At 35.6% G+C, this 23,999-nt stretch overlaps 4 protein-coding genes across 5 annotated transcripts; 3 read left to right on the top strand and 1 right to left on the bottom strand.

Moving 5' to 3' along the window:
* Positions 1-1,202: 1,202 nt before the first annotated feature.
* LOC133294772 (uncharacterized) lies at positions 1,203-5,149 on the top strand. Its single transcript, XM_061493527.1, has 9 exons — positions 1,203-1,321; positions 1,628-1,742; positions 2,697-2,733; positions 2,877-2,946; positions 3,064-3,168; positions 3,653-3,803; positions 3,997-4,079; positions 4,542-4,635; positions 4,729-5,149. Exons 1-9 carry the CDS (start codon positions 1,291-1,293, stop codon positions 4,811-4,813), a joined length of 771 nt encoding a protein of 256 aa, XP_061349511.1. The 5' UTR covers positions 1,203-1,290; the 3' UTR covers positions 4,814-5,149.
* Positions 5,150-6,566: 1,417 nt separating this feature from the next.
* LOC133294896 (monothiol glutaredoxin-S15, mitochondrial-like) lies at positions 6,567-9,648 on the bottom strand. Its single transcript, XM_061493663.1, has 6 exons — positions 9,401-9,648; positions 8,553-8,684; positions 8,329-8,428; positions 7,747-7,813; positions 6,930-7,008; positions 6,567-6,843 (listed from the first exon to the last, which is right to left on the bottom strand). Exons 1-6 carry the CDS (start codon positions 9,461-9,463, stop codon positions 6,796-6,798), a joined length of 489 nt encoding a protein of 162 aa, XP_061349647.1. The 5' UTR covers positions 9,464-9,648; the 3' UTR covers positions 6,567-6,795.
* Positions 9,649-11,488: 1,840 nt separating this feature from the next.
* On the top strand, positions 11,489-13,234 carry LOC133294845 (uncharacterized). The gene is made up of 2 exons (XM_061493603.1): positions 11,489-12,464; positions 12,561-13,234. Exons 1-2 carry the CDS (start codon positions 11,489-11,491, stop codon positions 13,232-13,234), a joined length of 1,650 nt encoding a protein of 549 aa, XP_061349587.1.
* A 3,849-nt stretch (positions 13,235-17,083) lies between these two features.
* On the top strand, positions 17,084-20,979 carry LOC133294905 (uncharacterized). 2 transcript variants are annotated; one of them, XM_061493673.1, is made up of 7 exons: positions 17,084-17,218; positions 17,568-17,654; positions 18,545-18,786; positions 18,897-18,979; positions 19,815-19,926; positions 20,371-20,445; positions 20,519-20,979. In XM_061493673.1, the coding sequence occupies exons 2-7, from the start codon at positions 17,576-17,578 to the stop codon at positions 20,708-20,710; spliced, it is 783 nt and encodes a 260-aa protein (XP_061349657.1). In that variant the 5' UTR covers positions 17,084-17,218; positions 17,568-17,575; the 3' UTR covers positions 20,711-20,979. The 2 variants fall into 2 exon arrangements, with proteins under 2 accessions (XP_061349657.1, XP_061349666.1); XM_061493682.1 differs by having other exon boundaries at positions 17,094-17,218; positions 17,565-17,654.
* Positions 20,980-23,999: the final 3,020 nt, after the last annotated feature.

The following is a 23,999-nucleotide window of genomic DNA, read 5'->3' as shown; positions in this document are numbered from 1 at the left end:
TTTAGCCTTGCATATATGCCAATGCCAGGTCCACTTTTCACTTTGCAATAAATTATATATTTGCTATATTACTGTGAGAATCAAAGGCTGCAAATATCTGCACAACTTGGAGACAGAGAAACAAGGAAAGCCATATAATCATAAACCTAATAAAAGAAGTTGACCGGTGGGATATATTCAAGTTGGAGTCCACTAAAGCCCTTTCTAACTGACAAAACAAAAGATATGCAGAAATCTGCTAATAATTTAGAAATGAGACAATCTCATTGAGATTTCATAAACAATGGCCTTGTGTCTGTTATGTTTCCTAAGATTCCTTTTGGTACAGGTCATGGCTTAAATTTTTTCTTTTTTTCTTCTAAAGAAATTACCTATGTTCTAAATACGTCAAGATTTTAGGATGTTATTTTTCTCCTAAATGTGTTAAAGAGAAGGTCTAGCTTTTGGACTGCTGTTTCTAATGTGTATAGACAACCACCAAAACTTTTGTTCAAGTGGGGTTTGAGCTACCAAGTTTAGTGGGAAGCAAGAAAGCAAAAGAGAGGAGGAAGGTTAGAATGAAAAGTTTAAATGCTTTTTCTTGTCAATTCTAACTTGAAATCCAGGTTAGTGAGTTTAATTGTTATCTGTTAAGAAACTATAAAAAGCAGGGGAAATTGGGAAAATACCAAGAAGCTAGGCTTCCTTTTCCAACTGGAATTCTTGGTTATTTCCATTTCGTCTTTGAGTAAGCAAAAATAGAAAAAACTTTAGTTTTGAGGTTAATGGGTATCCATCAATCATGCAGAAATTCATAAACAAATGATTGTGAAAAGATATTTTCATTTTACAAACTTAGGTTATTCTTTCTTGTTTTCAGTAATATTCCTCAGTGGTTGTTGTGGTTTGCTTTATTTTCTGGCCACTGTCCACAAGCATAGATTCTCTCTATGTGAGAGTCCAGAGCCCTCTCTCCTAGCTGTGCGGCTTAGGAATGGATGATTGTGCTCTTCTCTGCTTTGATTCTCTCTGCTCATAAAGGTTTTCTGCTTTTGTCTTTGTCTTTACCTCTCCTTTTCATGGATACCCCTTCTAGGCGGTAGAAGGCGCAGTCTATAGCTGGTGCACTCACTGTACAATACATACATGGCAATGCATATTCACACGTTTTATTCCAACTCCACCACACCCTTCTGGGTATAAAAGGGACATCACCATTCTGCATTTTTCTTCATTGCAGAACCTCTTCATAGTCATTGCAGTTGCAGTAGGTGGAGGGAGTGCTTTGAACATTTTTTTTCAAGCAGCAAAATGAGTCATGCACATTCTCACATGGGCTCTGGTTTGTTCTTTTGCTCCACTTGATAGTCCTTTATCCTTCCTTGCACCTTGCATGAATTTTTAGTCTTTAGATTGCTATCAATCAATTATAGGAACTTTTTCTTTCTATTTAATTGTTGTGTACGGCTACCGCATTTGAGAAGTCATGTGTGTTTTCCTCTAGCTTGTTGCATTGTTTAACTTCACTGCTGATTTTCTCGGTCCATTTGAAGGATTATCATTAGTTTTTCCTCATGTTTTGAAATCTGTCAGTTATCTTTAAACTTAAGATGTCATTAAGTAGTAGCTTTCTCACTCACAATTGCAGGTAGTAGAACTGCTCGAAGAACTTTTGAGTTTGGGAAGACACATGTAGTGAGGCCCAAGGGAAAACACCAAGCCACTATAGTTTGGCTGCATGGTCTTGGTGATAATGGTTTGAGGTATGGATGCCATCTCTTTAATATTGTTATATATATGCCATGCTAACATTGTCATAACTCATAACTATCAGTTATTCATTCTTCTACTGGTTCTGTATTGTACTTTTCCTTTGTGGATCCTTTCATTTCCTTCTTCCTTTCTACCTCGTATAACCTTTTGATGTTTTCTAAAAGTTACCTTTTTCTTTCCCCATTCTCTCTTTTTGCTTTTCATTTTTGCTCTGCCCTTTCTTGCTTTTGGATGGAGAAAGTTGAGGTAAGTGTAGACATTTTTGTTGACCAAAAAAAAAAAAAAAACTCTAAAACAGTTATGTTAACTTTTTGCAAACTCAATAATGTTTGGTTCTTTCCAAGCTCAAGCAGTTTATACCCTGGATCTAGGTTTCACTTCTTTCCAATCCAAAAATTTTGTCCTATTCTTGTTCTTTTTGTGTTTAGCCTCATTCTTTGCTTCAAGTACACAATCCGTACATGAAGGATGAAACTTTGGTGAGAAAGAATGAAGTGTATCGGAGGGATCCAAAATTGGGTTTTCCTGATGTTGAATTGTTTCCAGTATTGAACTTCTTTCTGTTTAGATTCTAAAGGGAATAAATTCTGTCGAAGAAAGTTTTAGTTTTAATTCTTGGAAGCCTGATTGAGAAGAGTATATACTAAATTCTCAACTGGGGGACCGCAAGCTCGCTTGTTTCACTACCCAAATGAACAACTAGACATGACTTTTGACAGAAGAATATATATTATATGAATAGAAGAAGCTGGTACAGTCTAGAAATATTCTTTATTATGTTTAGTGTGGTCACAGAAAATACCATTGAGTTTGAGCATTTCAGTGTATGGTTGAGTACTTTATGCTAGACAACTTTATCTAGGACACTGGTGGTTTCCTAAATTGATGTCAGATTTAGTGGCCAGAGAGATGTTTATCTGATTTTGAGTTTTGTTACGTTGCAGTTCATCTCAGCTCCTGGAATCCCTTCCGCTTCCAAATGTAAAAATATTTGTACCTTCAATCAGTTTAAGATTTTCTTAATTACTTCTCTAGATTAATATTATTCTCACTCCATAACTAAAATATTTTCTAACTTTTAAGATACTATAATATGATGTTTCTCGTGATGTTATATGATGCAGATAAAATGGATTTGCCCAACTGCTCCTACCCGTCCAGTGGCTATACTTGGTGGTTTTCCCTGCACTGCTTGTAATAATATCAAATCCTTCTTTGGTGCTACTCTTTTTAATTAAATCAGCACTATGTAAGCTGAAACTTTTACAGTCATACAAAATGAGTCTAACTTGCTAATTAAATATTAATCAGGGTTTGATGTGGGAGAACTTTCAGAAGATGGTCCAGATGATTGGGAGGGTTTAGATGCCTCAGCAGCACACATTGCTAACTTCTTGTCAACAGAGCCAGCTGATGGTACTTTTAAGGCTAAATAATAATAAATAATAAGACTTCAAAACTTTGCAACTCTACAAGGTCCCATGATATCATTTTATATATAGCGAAAAGTTCACCAATACCCCTGTGATTTGCTTCAGAATCACCTATGCCCCTGTGATTTTTTGTTTACCACATACGCTCCTGTAGTTTGTAAAAAGTAAAAAACCACAGGAGCATATATGATAAAAAACATACCCTTTTGCAAACTATAGGGACATATGTGATAAAAAAATACTATGATTCTGGGGCATTGTAAACTTTTCCTTTCTATATATTAGAACAATTTTTCTTCATCTATAACCCTCATTCAAGGGAGAAAAAAAGAAGAAGAAGATCAAACCCTTGGTTTAAACTATGTTACTTCATCTATTATTCTGGGCTTTGAAACGTATTCAATTGGGGTCTTTATGTAATTCATATCTTGAAGATTCATTGTATTGAAAAATTCATAATGTGACAGTGAAAGTTGGCATTGGAGGCTTCAGCATGGGTGCAGCAATAGCCCTGTACTCCGCAACTTGTTTTGCCATGGGAAGGTATGGAAATGGCATCCCATACCCTGTCAACTTAAGAGCAGTCGTTGGACTAAGTGGTTGGCTTCCAGGATCAAGGTATATTATAAGATTTTTTTTAGTCATTTTACTGAAAAACGAGGCTTTCTTGATATATTGTGAAAACAACATCCAGTGTTATTTTCCCAATAATCATTTGCCTTGCCAAAGTTTGTGGAGAAGTCTATATTATTGGTCTATGTAGTCTTGTACTAAAATGGTTGCCGCTGTGGTTTGAACCTGCTACTTGTAGGAGCTTAAGGAACAAGATAGAAGTGTCACATGAAGCAAGAAGGCGAGCTGCTTCATTACCTATTTTGCTGTGCCATGGAATCAGTACGTATCTATAAATCTTATATGCTGAAGTCATTACTTCTTTTATTTGAGAGGCATGTTTGTAAGTTAAAAACATTATTTTATTGCATAATATTCTAGCGTGCACTGAAGAAATTTCTAGCTGCTCTAAATATTTTCATTGGCACACATTTAAACTCAACTGTGTTATAACGCTACTTCAACAATCCAATGCACGTACATATTTTCCTGGAAATTTTTACCTCTACCTACAAGTAGATTTATGTTCCAAGGTTGCAAAATCCTTGGTACCACTTCAGGAGTATGTTGCCATATTGGAGTCCTTTGCTACTATCGCTATGCTTATACATGATTAAGCACCAAAGCATGGATATAATGCTATGGTTTACACTTCATATTAAATTTTCCAAAGAATTAGCTAAGCACACTTTCGGCATAGTGGTTAATTGAAGCCTACCTTTACCTCCAAAATTCATTTTGTAGGTGATGATGTAGTCCTCTGCAAATATGGAGAGAAATCTGCTCAATCTTTAAGTTCAGCAGGGTTTCGATATGTTGCATTCAAATCCTATGAGGGGTAACTTCTTTTCTAAACCAAAATAATCCCATTAATATCAATCACGTATCAGTTAAAACAATTGTCTCAATTTTCGGTTTGTCATGTGTGCAGGATTGGTCATTACACAGTTCCTAGAGAGATGTATGAGGTTTGCACCTGGCTTAGTTCAAGGCTGGGGCTAGAGGGATCCTCATAAATGTCATGACTATTATCAATCAGGCAATGCCTATAGAAGGTATGTGGAACAATAACAGCGAAGGAGAGGATGCACACGCACAAGTAGGTAGATCATGGAACAACGGTTCGTGGGGTATATATACATAAATAGGAAAATTAATTTTCTAGCTCCTTTTTGTCATGTTCCTGAGCAATAAAGATCTGGATGTGTTTTCTAAGTATTTCTCTCATTATATTATTGTAGAACCTAGTGACTGGGTCAGTTGTCCTATTGGAGAGATTTTTAGTTTTAAATATTGTAACAAAGCAGGGAACTTGACCTTGTTATTTATTTCTCAATTTCAATTTAAAAATTGTCAGAACCCAAAAATAATGTTTCTTATTTTAGTAAAAATATATCCAGGGCAATTATTAACCATATAGTATCACGTACAAAGGAAGAAGTCTTAAGATTACAATAATAGTTATACATAGTTTCGCTCAAGAGTAGAATTAAATTAGGTAACAAAATAAGCTCTGCCATTAATAAATTTAAGCAAATCACTTGAAACCACCATCAGTTCCAAATAGTTCAAACGAACCGGCATTTACACTTGGGCAAAACTGCTGTTGCGGCTACAAGCTGAGATAACTTTGTAGGAAGCGTTGGGCTTGGGACAGTCACTTAAAATGTCATTCACCAACTTGTGCAATCTAAACAGAGTTAGCACCCAAGTTATATGGACTCTTGGTTTTGCAATAAGTTAATCAACCCAACGGAATGATCTCATCCTCAAATAAACGTAGCAAACAAAAATTGCTTTTGAAAATTGGGGATTGATAATTTACAGATTGTCAAGTGTATTTGTATATATGTAACAAGAAGTGAATTTTGATAAAAATATTAGTTGGAATCCCGTTGCTACATCAGGAAGCATGATTCTATTCATCTGGATTTGTGGATTCAATTCATTAGCATGACTGAAATTGCAGAGTGAAATGACGTAGCGAAACAACACAAACTTGTCATTTTAAAAAATAAACAACAAACATAGGCCATTGAATTATTTTTCCTTGAGAAACATTTGTTTTGAAAAATTCCCATTTCCAAAGAAATACAGAGCCTAAAAATTGCAAGTTTTGTGAGTGAAATTATTATATTTTCTTTAAATAGTATCTGTAAATATGTAACCTAATAGTTATAAAAATATATACTACCATAAATGTTGTTTACAGAGCTGCAATCTCTTATTTAATCGACTAGTCAAAAATCTGATCGGCAATAATAACTACAAAAGTATGTATTTTTTTTTTTTTCTTTTTCAAAATTTATGTATCTCACTGGCATGCAAGTTTTAGTGAGTGTTGCTAATGAATAAACCGTGCTGGCTGGTTTTACCCATCTTTGCAATTTGCAAAGCCAAATAATAAAAAAGTTTTTTAACACAGAAAGCAGACACTATTGGGCAACATAGTTTGCTAGGTGGGAGGGAAATCAGGAAGGCTATCTGTTAGAAGTTTAGGAGGGCAGGTGGGGAATAAAAGATATAGAGAGAGAAAGGCACGAGTTAAGTAAGGTTTTAGGCCTTTGGCAGGAAGGTTTGCAGACCCTTAAGTTTTGCAGTATTCTATCATTTGTTTTCTGTTTTCTGTGTGAGTGTTTTGAACCTGTGGTTCTGATTACAGTAATTGAGGATTATCCCTATTTTCTGTAATAAAATAGCCAGGTTCCTATCACATTATTCCAAGTTCCAACTCCAGATGTATAAAAGTTCAGTCTCAACTCTTATTTCATGTACAACATATGAACATTAAAGCAAGGTACACGCACAAAAAAATCTTAATAGAAAGGAATACCTTAAAACATACAACTTTTTCTTTCTCAAATAACTTATTACTCTCCAGAAAAGCTTATACAAAGAAATCACATAATGTCATCTTTTAGCAAGAGAAATAGATTACATCGAATAAGGTTGTCTAAACTACCTTTTTCTCTTAAATATCATCACCTTAGTTGTGCATTTACTTCTTGGAGATAATATCTTTAAGCTTTTCCTTCAATTCACCAGTCTACAACAAAGTAAAATATTATTAAACAGGAGTACAAAATAATAAGTAAAAGTAAAAAAATATCAACTCTTGAAATGGAAATTAACCTGGTGCATATTAAGAATAATATCTGATCCACCAACAAAATCTCCCTTAATGAAAATTTGTGGAAATGTTGGCCAGTTACTGCAGATAAAAATCATGATAACATCACAAAAGTATACTTGCCTTATCTGTCTATTATTAATCTGTTTAAAGGAAAAAGTAATTAAACTTGGTAGTTGGCACCAATTACTAAGATCTCATAGTCATACCACTTTAAATGCAAAAGACAAGATGATATTTGAATCCTTTTTGCATAAGTTGCCATAACGAATGCACATATACCCACAACATGTGAAGGCATGTTTTGGCTGAATAATTTCCAGAGGATTTAACATGATTGTAGTTCAGATGCTTGGACAACAGAGGGTTTAAGTGAATAAATTCAACTGCAACAAGTTCACATAAAAAAAGGAAAAAAGAGGACAAATTTTGATCTTCAAATTCATGTTGATGATCTTCAGTTCATTGACAGTAACAATTAGAATTTTCAAATGGAATTTTGATTTCAATGTTTGGACAGCAGTAGAACAATAATTACTTTTAAGTTTAAATTTCTTGTCTTGCAATTCATAATATGGTTTCAACTACAATATTTGGATTCATACAATGCAATTTGAATTTTATTTATTTATTTTTGGTTTCATTTCATGTACGACTAATTTCAGTTATCATCGGCAATAAGCCTACATTTTATTTATTTCCATTCACTGAAAACTTTTCATTTATATTCATAAATGTCAATTTTGAAAATATTATTCTCCCAGTAAGCGCATTATTCTTATGAAGCAAGAGTAATAAAATCAGCAAGAAAAAACTAACCTGAAGGCTTTTACAGCACTTTTCAGCTCAGGATCCTCCAAAATGTTTCTAGCACTTAAGGGAACATCTGCAATAGCAACTTATAAAATTGTCATCCAGTAATGTAAATTCATATTTGTAATAAATTTCTGTAGACCATAGGTAAACTAAAAGAAAAAAAAAATCTTCAATTAGAAAAACTCTTGAAACTTAGAAGCATGATATGTAATCTGAGCAAATGTCATAATATAAGTCATCATAATTAAATTTCAGGCCAGCAGTCAAGGACAAACCAGTGTAATTAAAAATTATTATTGTCCCTTGGTGAAGATTAATCGAAATAGCAAGGCAAAGAATTCTAAAATAATTCCATCCAACATAATTAAACCAGAGAGCATGAGATTACAGAAACACAATAGCCACTATGATGCCAGCTGCCTTAAATGTAATTCTACATCCTTTCTGACTCTACACTTTTAAACTATAGGTACACAATTTTTGGAACATGGATAAAAGCAACACTTCTACAGTGAACAGACAAGTTCAGAAAATGCAATTTCTTGTATAGCTAAGGATGCAGCATAAAAAGCATTATTTACTTACCATATTGTGTTAAAACTCTAACTGCCAGAGAACTAAATCCACACTGTGGATAATCAGGCACACCTTTCATGTAAATCATAACAGGATTATCCTTGACATCCTGCACACATTTAAGCATAGTGAACCAAAGTTCAATTTCAAGTCACAGATTGCTTATGTCATTAAAACAAGAAATGATTGATATATTTTTTTAATGCACGAGATTCAATTAATATGCAATTTACCTTCCCAACAACATCTGACAAAGAAATGCCAGAACTCTCAAGTTTATTAGCTGGCTTGAAGTCATCATGTGTGTCGGGATCATTTGACACCGTGTTGAAGTATCTCATTCCATAATAACAGGAACCAGTTTGCTGCCAACACGTTAAAGGAAGACCAATACCATTACGATAGGAAAAGACAACTCACAGCTTGAAGAACATAAATTCAAGTCTTTTCAGTTATATAACTAATTCATAGAATAGGCAATGCAAATATGTAGTATGTACGGCCAACTTCTCCAAAATCAATGTGCCAATGTAGATATGCATATAACCAGTAATGCCAATCTAAACTCACTTAATAAGAAGATAAGACTAAAAGAGAAAAAGAGCAAGAACCGGAATTTTATTCAATTGAAAAAAAAATAAAGGAAAAAAAGAGAGGAAATAAAAAAGCCATATCTTACGAGAACATGAATGACACGAGAGTATGATTAAAACAAAATAAAAAGGGCGGTTTCACATATTCTCATTGTTCTATAGGACACAACAAGATCATAGCCGATTAATCTGAGAAGAAAGCAAAGCAATTTCTGCATTGTGACACAGCAACCCCCATGTTAACACTTAGCACTCACTTAATTCCAACTTCAATTATTCAACAAACCATAAGAAAAAAATAAAATAAAAAAATCCAACTTTACTCTAACACCCACCCCCAAAGGTTGAAAGGGGAAAAACGATAAAACAAAGGATGCCCATAAGTTAGTACAGAAAAAAGCATGCGACTTTATACAATTGAGATAAAGTGGTAACAGAAAAAAAACAAAACTTGCAGGAAATGAAGGGAAGGGTTTGTTTTGGGTTACATGTGTGGTGAGAGAACGAGCTGCGATTCCCTTGAAGAGTATTTTTGATAAGGATGTCGCCATGCCACTCAACTCTGCTTCAGCAATCAGCAGTTACCTGTGATTCTGTGAATGGGATTCCTGAGGAAGAAAAGGCAGCAAGCAATGTTGTTTGAGAACGCATACAACTATGAACACGTGCTTCAATTAGGGCGTTCGGTTTTTGATTGATGGATTCTGAGCGAGAAAGAGAGAGAAAACAAATTACCCCAACCGCAAATACATGTTTTATTTAAGGCAACGAGATATCGTGATTGCCAAATAATATTACGCCAGTTTATTTTTTTAATAGATTATTATTTATCGTGAATTAATAATTAATTAATAAATTTAATTTAAAATAATAATAATATTTGATTGATAAAAATTAACAATTAAAATATGATAATAAATTGATAGTAACATTATTTGATAATAACAATATCTTATCTCTTATTTAGTATCGCTTTGTCACGTGGAAGAATTCAGATTTGGAACTCTTATATAAAAAAGTGATCATGATCATATTTGATCACAATTATTTATTTAAAAATTATATATTTTTCTCTCTCTTATCTCATTATCAATAGTGATTGTGATTAAATAATATGATTATATGATCATTTTTTATGATTATATGATCATTTTTTTACATGAAAGAATCCAAATTCATAAGAATCTATAATTTATAAAAGTGAATTTTGTAATTATTTATTGGGATAGATCATTCTGTATACTTTTTTTTTTTATTTACTTTGCCTATTATTTTCTAACATTGTCATATTAGAATTTTAACTAATCTTTACTATTTTCTCTCTTTTACTTTTTATCATTTCTCTTTTCTCTTAATATTCTAATCTGATGATGTTAGAGAATAGTAGAAAAGTTGGCATAAAAAATATAGGTAAAATACTGTTCCGGATGGCTTAACCACATCCGAAGCCCAAAGGCCTTGTAACGTAGATGACCCAGTTTCACAGAGCCCCAAACAACCTGAGCCCAGTACCCCAAGTTATATACACGTCAGCCCTACCAGTTGGCCCTAGACGCATGCCCCAAGGCAGCTCGCCTCCCAAGGTAAGACACCAAAATGTCTTACCTTGGAACCTCATATGCTCTGCGGATCGCCCAGAGACCATAAGTGGAAACCGCCCTGCTGCCGCATGCTGACATCGCCCAAGAGCAGACCCTGCATCTCTGCAGCGCCAGGCGTGTCAGCTCCTCACAACGAATCCCAAGGAGCGTTGACCTCCAATACGTAAGCCCTAACGGATCAAACTCCTGGACTCCTATAAATACCACCCTTGGGCACAAGGGAAAGATCTACCTTTTATGTACTGTTATTATGCCCATTTACTTCTCAGTTATACACTTACTATCTGTCTGTCATTAATATCAGCTTGCTACCCCTTGAAATATTACCTCATAGCCTGGTCTTTACCTCAGCTAGAGGTATAATCCATATAGTGATATTACCCTCAAGGGTACATAGTGGGCTCGTTGTATCGAACGGTACATTGGCGCCGTCTGTGGGAAGCTATAAACTTCTATTCCTATTCTCCTACCACTAAATACGCCAAACACTTACCATTTGCAGACCAACATGGTAGTCACAACAAGACGAGCAGAACAAGTGCGAGCAGCCACTCCGGAAGGGCACGTGCGAACTATGCGCTCCAACTCCCCTCCTTCTATGCACTCAATCCCAGCTGGGCGAGAAGCGGCAGATGCTCTGCTTCCGGTGCTACAACCTGCAGACCCCCAGGCACCAGCGGAAGGTCTCAGAGCAACATTCCCGAATCATCAAGTTCCAATACAAGAAATGCAAGGAGAAAACTGGTTTGAAAACCAACCCCCACCCCCTGGTGTCCAATTTGGAATGCCTTTCCCAACCACCTGTCGTGTCCAACCGGCGCAAAGCCAACCCGTAGCACTATAGGGCATAACAAACCCCTGACAGATAGCCTACGCCTCACTCCTATTCCCCTTGGCTATAAGGGACCATCCAACATCGTCACGTACGTAGGTGACGCTGATCCGTTCGAATGGATACAAAAGTTTGAAGCGGCAATGACCCTTCATGGTGAAACAGACCTCCTGATGTGCAGAACCTTCCCAACGCTCTTGGGCGGAATAGCGTTAACTTGGTATACCACCTTACCAACGGGCAGTGTAGCATCCTGGGATGACCTGGCAAGGAAATTCCAGACCCATTTTGCCACTAGTCGCCCTGTGCCGAAGTCTGTCCATGCCTTGGAGAAAGTACGCCAGCAATCCGGGGAAACTCTTAGGTCATTTCTCGACCGTTTTGACAAAGAAGCCCTACAGGTACAAGGGCTAGACCCAAAGGTGCAGTTGCACATACTTTTATCTGGATTGCGTGAAGGAGCATTCGCCTACGAGCTTGCTCGTCGTGAGATTTTGGATCTTGAAGAAGTCAAGCGTAAAGCTCAAGAGTTTATGCGAATCGAAGAGTACAAAGGAAGTCGAACAAGCGACAGTCACCGCCAAGGAAACAGAGAGTTGAAGAATAGTGACCATGTTGAGGAACGTAGAAAGAGTCGCAAACCCGCCAAGTATGTCAGTCGCCAACAAGGGCGAGACATGGTTGGACGTCATACACATAGCGTCCTTCAGACCGAGTACAAGGAGGACCGCAAAGACAGCCCAAGGCGTCAGGGGAAATCGCGGGAAAATGTTGTATACTGCAAATTCCACCGCAGTAACGACCATAGTACTGAGGAGTGCAGACATCTGAAGGATGAAATCGATGAGATCATTAACAGAAGAGGTCAAAGAAACACCGGAAGCAGCTCCCGAATCCCAGGAAACAACAGGCGGTATCGAGAGCGTAGTTGGTCACCAGATCGAAGAAGGAGCACCCAGCCCAAGTATCAAACTCGTCGCGGGCGGGATCGCAGGGAGAGGTCTCCCCCAATCCGTAAGGCGCATGACAACCAGAGCAGTAGAGAAAGGCGTGACGGAGGAGACGAAGATTCAGCAGCCATAAAACATGGAGTGATAAATATGATCTCTGGAGGGCTGGGTGGCGGTGGAGTAACAGTTAATTCCAGAAAGAGACACTTGAAGTAGTGCCTAGCAGTGGCAGGAAAGACCATAAGCAAAACGAGCACAGATGCAGGTCAGGCCAAACCCAAAATCGTCTGGGACTTCAACGATTTGGGCGATATCCTACCTGGCCATGACGACCCATTGGTCATCCAAGCAATCATTGCCAACTGGAGCGTCAACCGCGTATTCGTGGATCATGGCAGTTCTGCTGACATTTTGTTTTTGCCTTGTCTTAAAGCTTTGGGTTTTACTGTCAATGACTTAACACCAGTGGCAGGTGAACTTGCAGGGTTTAACGGCACAACCACCAAACCTTTGGGATTGATAAACTTACGATTATCTATGGGAACGCCACCTACCTCAAAGTCAGCCGACATCCAATTCCTGGTGCTGGATACCCAATCAGCTTACAACGTAATTCTCGGCAGGCGAATGTTCGCCGCTTTCGAAGCAAATGTGTCGCACCCTCACTTGGCAATAAAGTTTGTGGCAAGAGACAATAAGGTGGCGACGGTAAGAGGCGATCAAACGGTAACAAGGAGCTGCTACAACATATCCATGAAACCAGCACCAAAAGTCACTTTGAAAGCCCAGCCAGCACCCCATATAGCGACAACCCAGGTAACAACTGATGCCCTCACTGGAAAGGGTAACGAACTTGACCAGTGTCTTCTTGTAGAGTTTGATGCACGGGACGACCCTCGGATGGAACATTCCAGGCCCATACCAGACGAACGGCGATAAGGACGGGACCTGCAGCCACCAGATGAACGATTGGAGGACCTCATAAACCTATCCTGGGAATGAGAGAAGGCTCGCGCCGATCCCCCTCAGAGGGGCAACCGCTAACCCTTCCGGCACGGTTACTAGTCCCAGAAGCTTCACCAGAATAGGGAACGACAGCCCCCAGGGCTCTTTCCGGCAGAAGGTCTAAAATCTCACTCTCACTGAAACCTAGCAACTCAGGTACCCTACCGTAGGGTAGAGAACTAACCCCAGGAACTAAAGGGGTAGGAGAGAGAATGCTACCGCCACTCCAAAGAAGGCGGTTGGCAAGATACCTACGCATAACAGGCCCTACCTCAATGCTGTCAAGTGAGTCAAACGCCTCATCAAACTCCTCCTCTTTAATAGTTCCTCTTAACCCAAGTAACTCCTCAGCCGACATCTCACTAAACTTAACCATAACTGAGGAAAGAAAGCAGAAGCAAGAAATAAAATACCACCCTTAAGAGAAAGGAGCGAAGAACAGCGTACTTGTAACTAAAGAGTTTCTGAAAGAAGGAAGAAAAAAAGGAGTCCTAACCACCAGAAGTCCTTACACAGAAACAACAGAACCAGAGAAGGTGCAGCAAGAAGTAAAACCTTAAAGCCCAATGGAAGTTGCGAAGATTAATGCAGGCGAAAAATGAGAAAGCTGAGTATGAACAACACCAGAGGTTGACGAAGGTTGCAGAGAAAGCTTATAAGATTTTGAAAGAAGTGAGTAAGAACAAGGTTAACGTTCTTATAAGAGAAGAAAGACTATTCATCAACGTACACGTGGAGGGTCAATCAAGGGTGACCGCCAGATCGTGACAACCGTCAAGCGACAAGTGGCCCTAATGGAGGACCCTAAGGTAATTTTGGGGAGACAAGACGAGGCTCACGTCGCAATTAATGCGCCGTACTGCGCAACGAAGGGTTTCGTGCAGTTATTACAACGGCGAAACTGCCATCATTACAACCCTTTGAAAATCGCAAAAGTTAACCGTCACTAACTGCCATCATTACAACCCTTTAAAAACTGTAAAAGTTAACCGTTACTTTTGAGTGTACAACCCATACCAAGTAACACGAACCAAGTATCCCATGGCACTCCCATGATTAAGGACGCCTCATCAACCGTGAGCTCATTCTGATAATTATCTGACGCCCAGAGAACAATCGTGACATCGAACCGGTCAGACAGCCTATTAACTGGCCATGACCTAGTTCAGCTGATGCCTCAAGGTTAGCCCTATAAACTGTCTCTCCTTGGTCAGGCGTTCATGACAACCTATCTTGGCACCAAGCAATGCTTGCTACCAAGCTGGGGGGCTCCTGTTCCGGATGGCTTAACCACATCCGAAGCCCAAGGGCCTTGTAACGTAGATGGCCCAGTTTCACAGAGCCCCAAACAGCCTGAGCCCAGTACCCCAAGTTATATACACGTCAGCCCTACCAGTTGGCCCTAGACGCATGCCCCAAGGCAGCTCGCCTCCCAAGGTAAGACACCAAAATGTCTTACCTTGGAACCCCATATGCTCTGCGGATCGCCCAGAGACCATAAGTGGAAACCGCCCTGCTACCGCATGCTGACATCGCCCAAGAGCAGACCCTGCATCGCTGCAGCGCCAGGCGTGTCAGCTCCTCACAACGAATCCCAAGGAGCGTTGACCTCCAATACGTAAGCCCTAACGGATCAAACTCCTGGACTCCTATAAATACCACCCTTGGGCACAAGGGAAAGATCTACCTTTTATGTACTGTTATTATGCCCATTTACTTCTCAGTTATACACTTACTATCTGTCTGTCATTAATATCAGCTTGCTACCCCTTAGAATATTACCTCCTAGCCTGGTCTTTACCTCAGCTAGAGGTATAATCCATATAGTAATATTACCCTCAAGGGTACATAGTGGGCTCGTTGTATCGAACGGTACAAATACCATATCTCTTATTTATTTTAATATTCTCTATTTCCTTATCATTATTGATGGTTAATTTTTTTTTTTTTGGTAAACATAGGTGTAAAATTTTAAATAAAACATGAAACGATCAATCTCAAATAAAATACTAAAATATATTTAAAAAATCTCAACTTATATAAAAAATAATTACAATTAATTTAAATATAATTTTAAAAGTATAAATTAAACATTATTTAAAGTATAACAAAGATATAAATAATTAATTTAGATTAATTAAATCTTAATTTAATTATTAGAGAGTTTATTATTTACTAAACTATCCTCGAACATATAAGAGACCTCTAGGGACAGAAAATGAAAAGAAACGTTGAAGGAAATATAAAAAAATATGAAATCTCATTCAAAAAATTATAAATAAATAATCAACTAAATTATGTTTACATGGCACATTAATTTTATTTAAAACAAAGTATATTTGATATGATAATTGATTTTTACGTAAATAATTTTTTTATTGACGTGTATATTAAGACGTGTAATAAACAATAAAATATAATTATAAATATTTAATGACATAAATTTAAAAATTATAATTTATAAGCAATTAAGATGAAATAATAAATATTATCTTTAATTTCTATTTTTTTTTTGCTTAGTGAACTTTAATTTCTAATTTGTATTTTTAAAACATGCGTGGATAAAAGTTATATTAATTTTAAGAATTTCCATCAATTTATAAATAAGTAAATTTATAAACCCTAAATTTAATAAATAAGTATAAATTTATAAATAAGTAAATAAAATTTCATAAATAAAACTGAAAATTATTTTTTTAATAAAATAAATGCAATAAAATGTATTTAATATTTTTAATTTTAATTTTTTAGTTTCTATGGTTTATCTAAAAAAAAAAATTTGAACCCTTAATCTAATTAGTGTTTGTCTTGTTATAAGAGATTTGTATCTACTTTTCCAATTTTATGGAGGCGAATATGATGTATAAGAGTGCTGGCATTTTTAGGTCCAATGGAGTACACCTCCCCCTAGCTGGATAAAGGTGAATATTGATGGATCGACTATACAGAATAGCCAGAGTGGTTGTGGTGGAGTGCTTAGAGATGAGACAGGTTGTTGGATAATGGGGTTTACAAGAAATTTGGGTGTGAGAAGTGTTGTTAAAGCTGAAGTACGAGGTATTCTTTTAGGCCTACAAATTGCCTGGGATAAGGGGTTTAGAAGAGTGATTCTTGAAGGTGATTCAAATGTGGCTATTCAACTTGTGAAGGAAGGATGCCTATCTAATCACCCTCTTGCTTTTCTGGCACAGAGAATTGATCAGTTTCTTGGCTACGAGTGGCAAAGTGAAGTTAGTCCATGTATATAGGAAGGGTAATGGAGTAGCTGACTATCTTGCAAGTTTAGCTCATAGCTTTGGGTGGAATACACATTTTTTTGATTGTCCTCTTGCTGGTTGTATATAATTACTTGGTAGAGACCACATGGGTATAACTTGGACTAGAATGGTCACAGATATGTAATTTCTCTTTATTTTCCTTGATATACAAAAAAAGAGATAATTTTATCTCTTATACACACAAAAATGTATGAGGCTCATTTTTTTTTTTTCTCTAAAAAAAAACTTCAATACACCTAAATCACCGAACTCAATAGTCCTTTTTACTAAAAAGGAAAATTATTTTTACCCATGCTTTTTTTATATTTTTTTAAGTCCTAAAGTTTTTGTCATTTTAGTAAAAGCATAACTGAGTTGCGTGTAATTTTTAATTTTTTTTTTATTTTTGTTAATAAATATGAGGCTCGTGACTAATTGAATCGCAATATAAAAATCAATCTTCTTGTCTTATGAAAAAAAAAAATCCTAAATTTTTATACGTGTATTTGATAAATTTAGCTCTAATAAAATGTTTACAGAGAATCGTTAATCCCATAAACCCTAAAACCCCAATTCTTCCGCACACTCTAATTTGTCTACTCTGCAAAAAGAAGAGATCAGAGAAGCAGTCTCCGTTGTCATCCTTTGTTTCTCTTTCAATGTAACAATCAACTTTCCTTATTTCTTTCCATTAATCTCGCGACTGCGATTCTGTTTATTTTTATTTTTTTGTAGTTCTTGCTTCTTACTCACTCCCTCACTCTGCTTTTGTACGAGTAATAATATTAGGCCACTATATTCAATTATTTCTAATTCCTTTTACATTCTCAAAATTTACCAAATCTCATACATGTTTTCCACTCCAACGGAGTTTCTTTGTTATGGATTTTCCATTGGAAGTAAAATACGTTAATTTTTTTTTTTTCTTGTCTTTTATAAGTAAAGTAATGTTTGTTCCTTACAAGTTCTTGAAATGTTTCATGCTCCTTCTGAATTGGAACTTGAAGCAGCTGCACCAATGGAACCCAAAAAAGCTAAGAAGAGACAAGCTACATCTGATCCTCATCTGCAAACCACAACAAACAAGCTGGATTTTGGTAAGAGTTATCCGATGCTGTGCCTTTCCATTTTCATTTTATTTTTTCTCTGTGTGCATATCAATTAGGTTTGCTACTACTTGAAAATTCGTTGAATGTTAAATCATGTGAAGATTTATTGATTGAGTAGATGAGTCCTATCACTATTTTGAGAAGTATTGGCTAAATGATGATTTTAATTCGCTATTTTAACAAATTTATTATATAACTGCAATATTCAAATATATTACCAATGTTATATTACCAATGTAGCGTGGAATTTCATAAGGGTGTGTTTGGTACAAGAGAAATTTTTTGATATCCGGTAATCATGATTAATGGGAATACAATAGAAATTAAGTTTACCCGGAATGTTACGAAAAAGGTGTTTGATTCGTCAAAATATTACCGGGAATATTGGGTAAAGATTACTGATTCCATGTTTGGTTTAGAACAAAATATGACTTGGAATATGAGGTTATTTTACAAAAATAACCCCAGACTATTTTTACTTTTGTAATTGATAGATTGAGTCTAGGTTTTGATGTGTTGGGGTATTTTTGTCTCAAAAATTATTGTTGTGCTTTCTCTTTACTTGGAATTCTGAATTACCATATTATTTTTAGTAATCTGAATAGTGACTTTTCTTTGTAAATCAAATTACTGGTAAACCTTAGATATCCGAGAACTGGGTTTTGTATCTTGTACCAAACATGGTAATATACCATTACCAAAGAAGATTTACCAGTAATCTCTCAAATACCCTTGTACCAAATACACCTAATAGTCTCGCATGGGAAGCATGCGGGACTAGCCTTACAAATGTTATCTGCGTGATTTTAAAAGAAAATAAGCACATTAAAATGGTTGTGAAGTATTGGTTGATGTTTTTTCGTATACTGGAATATTAGCTGTAGACCAAGGCGAGTTTGCAGATGGAACACTTCTCCATGATGATTTGAGTGAGCCAACAATGGGAGAGAAACTTGCTGGTCTCAGTTTGCTGGATGAGAAAAAATTCGGGAGTCATAAAGCGCAAGATTCTTCAGCTAAGCCTCCAAGTGCAGACTCAGTACATGTTTTGCTTGCGCAAGCATTACACGCTGATGATCGCGCCCTTCTACTAGATTGCTTGTATACGCAAGATGAGATGGTTCTTTTTCTACTGAACTATGTGTATGTTAGAATGGGAAGTTGCTTACTTTCCCAGTTTCTTGTATGATGTGCGTGATGGCTGATGTAGCTCCTTTAATCCTTTTGCAGGTTATTTCAAAGTCTATTGCACAGTTGAACCCATCAAACGTCCTCAAACTCCTACAATCTCTCATATACATTATTGAGTCTAGGTAACGCATTGAAATGATAATTGAAGCACTAATATTTAATAGGCCTAGTAGTGTTCTCATAGAACTTATAAATTATTTGTTTTAAGTAATTAAGTCTTAAATGGATTCAGTTCTGTTAATGCATGATTGGCCATTTCTTGATTTTAAATTCTAAGTTATTTGGAGAGGATTGTTTGAGACTATTCTCAGAATATTTACTGTATGGTATAATACACTTACTCCCAAAAATTGTGTGTGTTTCTTTTTTTTGTTTTTAATTTAACACGTTCATCCTGTTAGATATATATTGTTAACTTTTCCTCTTCTCCTCTCTGTGTGTGTGTTTTTTTATTTTTTATTTTTTATTCTTTTTGGGGTGGGGGGTGGAGGGTGGAGGGAGACACCATGTCAGATAAAAGATTAAAATGCACCAGCAGCACTCAAGTGATATTGAGAGTGAAAGAATAGGCAGAGAGATCTGGAATACAGCCAAAAGATGGTCTTCTGGTAACAACCAGAAAATTAGAAGAAAAAACTGGTCACTCCTTACTGCCTTAAAAAACCCCTTTATATAGGATATAGCCCCTAATTTTAAATAAATCCTAGTTATCTAAGATAAATTGAATACAGAGAGAGTGAGAGACAAAAAAGAAAAAATAAATAAGGCTGTTAAAGTAGCATCAACGATTCCCATCTACCGATTCTTGAACAGCCCAACATTTAATTATAATTGACATTGACCGTCTTTGTCCTGCATCGAATTTTTTGTTAACATTAAAATAACTTTTTAGTTGTCAGATTCTGCATCAATTCCTGATGGACTCTATATATACGGTATTCTCTCTTTCTATTTTAGGGGTGCAATTTTGACATGTGCTCTTCCATGGCTCAAGTGTCTACTTCTACAGCATGCAAGTGGGATAATGTCCCAGGAATCTTCATTACACGCTTTGAACTCTTTATACCAGGTGAGATCTGTTCTATCATCTTGATTTATGATGTAGTTTGACAAGCTCTCTGTATTTCAGTTGCTCAACCTGTGCCTTCTAATGTACCATAATATGTATTTCATATCTGTTGGATGTGCTTTAGAAAGGCATTTTAGCATCTCAATTTAGCTATAACAGAATCGAACTTATGCTTGGATATGGTACAATATGGCAAGGCATCTCCCATGCCATTTTAATGAATCAGTTGGAGTGTCAACACTAGATAAAAGCTGTATTGTTGGTAATCGATGAGAATATCACACAATAATTCTATATACTATCAGTATTTTGATGAGTACGAGTGCATCCTAGCTAGGCTTTGTCTCGTTGAGTAAATCATGAATTCTAACACACACTTTAAGCTTATTGCACCCATTACCATAGTGCTTTTCTTAATTGATTTTCTTGTTTTGTTTTGTGTAGCTCATTGAATCTAGAGTCTCCACTTTTAAATCTGCCGTTGTTCTGTCAAGCTGCTTAGACATTCTTTACACAAGGGTAAGGATTTTCCCCCCCGTTTAGATGTATTAGCAGAGTTTGGGATCAATTATTCATGGTTTCTTCTGAACAGGTTGTTGATGAAGAGGGAGACGAAAGTGAAACATTACCAGTTTCTTTTGAAATCTATGAGGATAAGGATGACAGTGGAGAAGAATCCGAGGCTTTGGAAACCGACCAAGATGGCACATATGAAGAACAATCTGATGAAGCATTTAATGGTGTTAGTGATATTGAAGAAATAGATGATATGATGAGCGATTGATCATGTGCACATGTTTTTTGTTCCTTCCATTACTGCCATAACAAGAAACCCCAGCTGGTTGGTTTAGCAGAGAATGGTGTCTGATGAAACCCAAAGTATCTTGAAGCACGAATGAAGAGGGCTGAGGATGCCATGGTAGTGAGGCTTTGAAAAAGTTTACACACAAACCATTACAATTTTGAGCAAGTTCAAGACCAGTGTATTGCACAGACTGCATAGTCATTCAGTTTTTGGAAATTTTAATCCTTTAACTACTGAAATGTATTAATCCTTATACTTATTACCATTTTAGCTTTATTATTACTGTTTGATTGGTTATTCTTTTGATCAATTTAAAATCAACGGCAGTTAATTTTTTTTTTTTTTTTTTTTTAGGCATTTTCAATTGATTCAATAGTGTAGCACCGATACCGACATGAGATACGGAATACGAGACATGATATGACACGATATGACACTTTGATATGTTAATTCTAAAAATTGTTAGATTTTGACATATTAGGACAAGTTTTGATATTAAATTATTTTTAATTTGTGTAATGTATATTATATTTAATACTCAATAATTTAAAAAAAAATAAAGTTAAACTTATAATATTCATTAATTTTGCAAAGAAAAATAAGATATCTCAAATTTTTATATTAAACTCAATAAAATGGTAATCGTAATCCAACGAATCTAATAGTTGAAAGTAAAAATGCAACACAATGCAATCTTTGAACTTTTTTTTGAGTCTCTACAACTCGTGTTGGAGTGTAGGAGAGTGTCGGACATGACATGTCAGGTTTTTGAAGTATTGGTGCTTCTTAGGCAAAAATAAATAATTAAGTATGTAAGAGTAATAAGCCTAAAATAATAGTAAGTATATTCATCTTTAATATTTTAATTTATTTTCAAATTATTTTATGTAGTAGTTCTAAATTATAGATGAGACAATATCATTGGAAATGTATTTGAGTATTGACTTCACTATTCGTGAGCCGCATAAAAGTAATGCACCTAAATAAAAAAACCAGTAAAGGGAAATTTTGGCACTAATTAAAGACTAAATCATAATTAGAACATAGTTGAAACTACAAAGTAGAAACAGTAGATAATAGTATATTCCCTCATTCAGAATGAAGCCCTGAGGTTGCATGCGAGACCTTTCCAAGTTTTATGTTGACCAAATTTGTTATTGGGAAAAGTGTTTTTTATTTTAAAAAAAAATAGACACAAAATAAATTTTTTGATTTAAATTTTAAATTAAAAAAAATCTATTTTTTCTCTCCTATCATTTTTTGTGTCTATCTCTCTTCTAAAATGACATAATTTATGTCATTAAAAATAATAAACACCGAACCCTTTATTTATAGTAATAAATGAATTTTGCAGTATTGGCACGTGTCCAACCACAGACACGTGTAAGGCAAGTGTCGGTCTAAAACTGGATTGTTATTTATAAGATTCAATGGAGGGAATGAGCCTGTGGAATTTGGCCACGTTATCTACTTTTCTTTTCCTAATTTTCTCATGTTTCCTCTTCCATTGTACAACTATACTAAAAGGGTTTTATATTTCTTATGTGATAGGAATAAAAAAAAAATTTATGCACACTCAATCAAAGTGAGACCCATTATGAGAGAGAAAAAAATAAACCAAAAAAGTAAAAACATGTGGATTGATGGGTGAGTAGGAATTTACCATCCTCTTATACAACATGAGAACTTCGTTACCCATAGTAAAATGATGATAAGACAATTGTTGCTATTTTTTTTACACCATTTTAGTTATATATTGATCATGTGCTTGCGAATGGACTACGTTGAAATCAAAAACTAAATATTATCTATGTTGTCTTGTGAAACAGTTATGAACTAGTGTACTCGGAAATAGTGACCTGGGAGTAATTCTAAAAGCTCTTAGATATCGAGTAAGTGGTGTAAAGCCAATGAACATGGTGAGGGTTTGAGAGTGGGTGCATGACTTTTTTTAGTTACGTTATAGGTTTACGAAGCACCGACATTTCAAGTGTTCTGTTCGATATTTTTTGACATTTTGACACTTTCTAACATTTCAACGCGCATTGCAAAAATTTAAAAAAGGTTCAAAGCTTGCGTTGCATTACGTTTTTAATTTTAAGTATTAGATTCGTTAGATTATTATTACCATTTTATTGAATTTAATATAAATATTTATGATATATTATGTTTCTTTGCAAAATTAATGAGTATTATAAGTTTAGCTTTATTTTTTATTAAATTATTAAATATTAAATATAATATATGCAATATAAATTAAAAATATTATTCAATATCAAAACGTGTCCTAACGTGTCAAAATCTAACATTTTTTAAAATTAATGTATTGAAGTATCGTGTCACGTGTCAGTATCGGCGCTACATAATTATAAGTAGTAAGAAATACTCTTTAATAAACCAGAAAAAAGAAGAAGAAAGATAATCCATTCAATAAAATAGTAAACATGGAAACCTAATTTGATGCATGACTTGACTTCAAGTGGTGCACCTTATATAAGCCAAGAATTTTTGCCACAGACAATCCATTAACCGAGACGTGAAGCAACTGCTGACGACATGAACCTTTGTGTAATATGCAAGCCCATATACTGTGGGAAGAATATTTGTCTTTTTAAATGATATAATTTGTGTTATTTCATCTTTATTTTTTTTTGTCCACTCTCTCTTCCGTGATTTATCTCTTTCTCTCACTTATAATGACACAATATTATATCCTTTAAAATAATATACATTTTTTTCTATATTTTATGTCAAAATTAAAAGCAAAAATCTGTCATTTGTGGAGTTGCATGCATGCTAATACATTGTTTAAAGCTAACTCATTCTGCTCCAGCTGTTTAGGTTGTGTGGAAGAAACATCAAAAACTGTCAAGCTTCGATGAAACGTCGCCAATTAACGGGGCCAGCGTCCAACGTTTCCTACACTAACACGGTATGCTTTCCTACATATTTTATAGGAAAAAGTATTTATTTTTTTAAATGATATAATTTATATTATTTCACTTTTATAAAAAACTAAGATCTACACCTTTATTTTTTTCAATGTTGAGAAAACCGGACTGGACTTGCCGGGTGACCCAAAATCTGGTGAACTAGTCATCTGACCGATCCGGTTAGCAATTTGGATCAGGCAAGTATCAGACCCGGTGCGCCCCAGCCGGTTTTGGTGAAAAACCGATGACCCGGCCTGGGTTTTTAAAAAAAATATTTAAAAAAAAAGTTTTCCAAAAAAAATCATAATTGACATATTTGAGTGATCTGTTACTTA

The sequence above is a fragment of the Gastrolobium bilobum genome, unplaced genomic scaffold (assembly GCF_033153095.1).
Source record: "Gastrolobium bilobum isolate Gb01-03AN ecotype WA unplaced genomic scaffold, APGP_CSIRO_Gbil_v1 utg41735, whole genome shotgun sequence".
NCBI lineage: Eukaryota > Viridiplantae > Streptophyta > Magnoliopsida > Fabales > Fabaceae > Gastrolobium > Gastrolobium bilobum.
Note: the sequence above shows the minus strand (reverse complement) of the source record. Positions and strands in the feature narration are given on the sequence as shown.

Bases quoted from the DNA above. Each gene is read 5' to 3' on its own strand.
- LOC133294772 (XM_061493527.1), top strand. From the start codon at position 1,291: ATGAGTCATGCACATTCTCACATGGGCTCTG. The intron at 2,947-3,063 runs GTAATAATATCA...AATATTAATCAG, and splicing joins TGGTTTTCCCTGCACTGCTT to GGTTTGATGTGGGAGAACTT. The intron at 3,169-3,652 runs GTACTTTTAAGG...ATAATGTGACAG, and splicing joins GTCAACAGAGCCAGCTGATG to TGAAAGTTGGCATTGGAGGC.
- LOC133294896 (XM_061493663.1), bottom strand. From the start codon at position 9,463: ATGGCGACATCCTTATCAAAAATACTCTTCAAGGGAATCGCAGCTCGT. The intron at 7,814-8,328 runs GTAAGTAAATAA...TTGCTATTGCAG, and splicing joins TAGAGTTTTAACACAATATG to ATGTTCCCTTAAGTGCTAGA. The intron at 6,844-6,929 runs GTTAATTTCCAT...ACTTTGTTGTAG, and splicing joins TTATTCTTAATATGCACCAG to ACTGGTGAATTGAAGGAAAA.
- LOC133294845 (XM_061493603.1), top strand. From the start codon at position 11,489: ATGACCCTTCATGGTGAAACAGACCTCCTGATGTGCAGAACCTTCCCA. The intron at 12,465-12,560 runs GTGGCGGTGGAG...GCACAGATGCAG, and splicing joins TATGATCTCTGGAGGGCTGG to GTCAGGCCAAACCCAAAATC.
- LOC133294905 (XM_061493673.1), top strand. From the start codon at position 17,576: ATGGAACCCAAAAAAGCTAAGAAGAGACAAGCTACATCTGATCCTCAT. The intron at 18,980-19,814 runs GTAACGCATTGA...TTTCTATTTTAG, and splicing joins ATATACATTATTGAGTCTAG to GGGTGCAATTTTGACATGTG. The intron at 20,446-20,518 runs GTAAGGATTTTC...TCTTCTGAACAG, and splicing joins TAGACATTCTTTACACAAGG to GTTGTTGATGAAGAGGGAGA.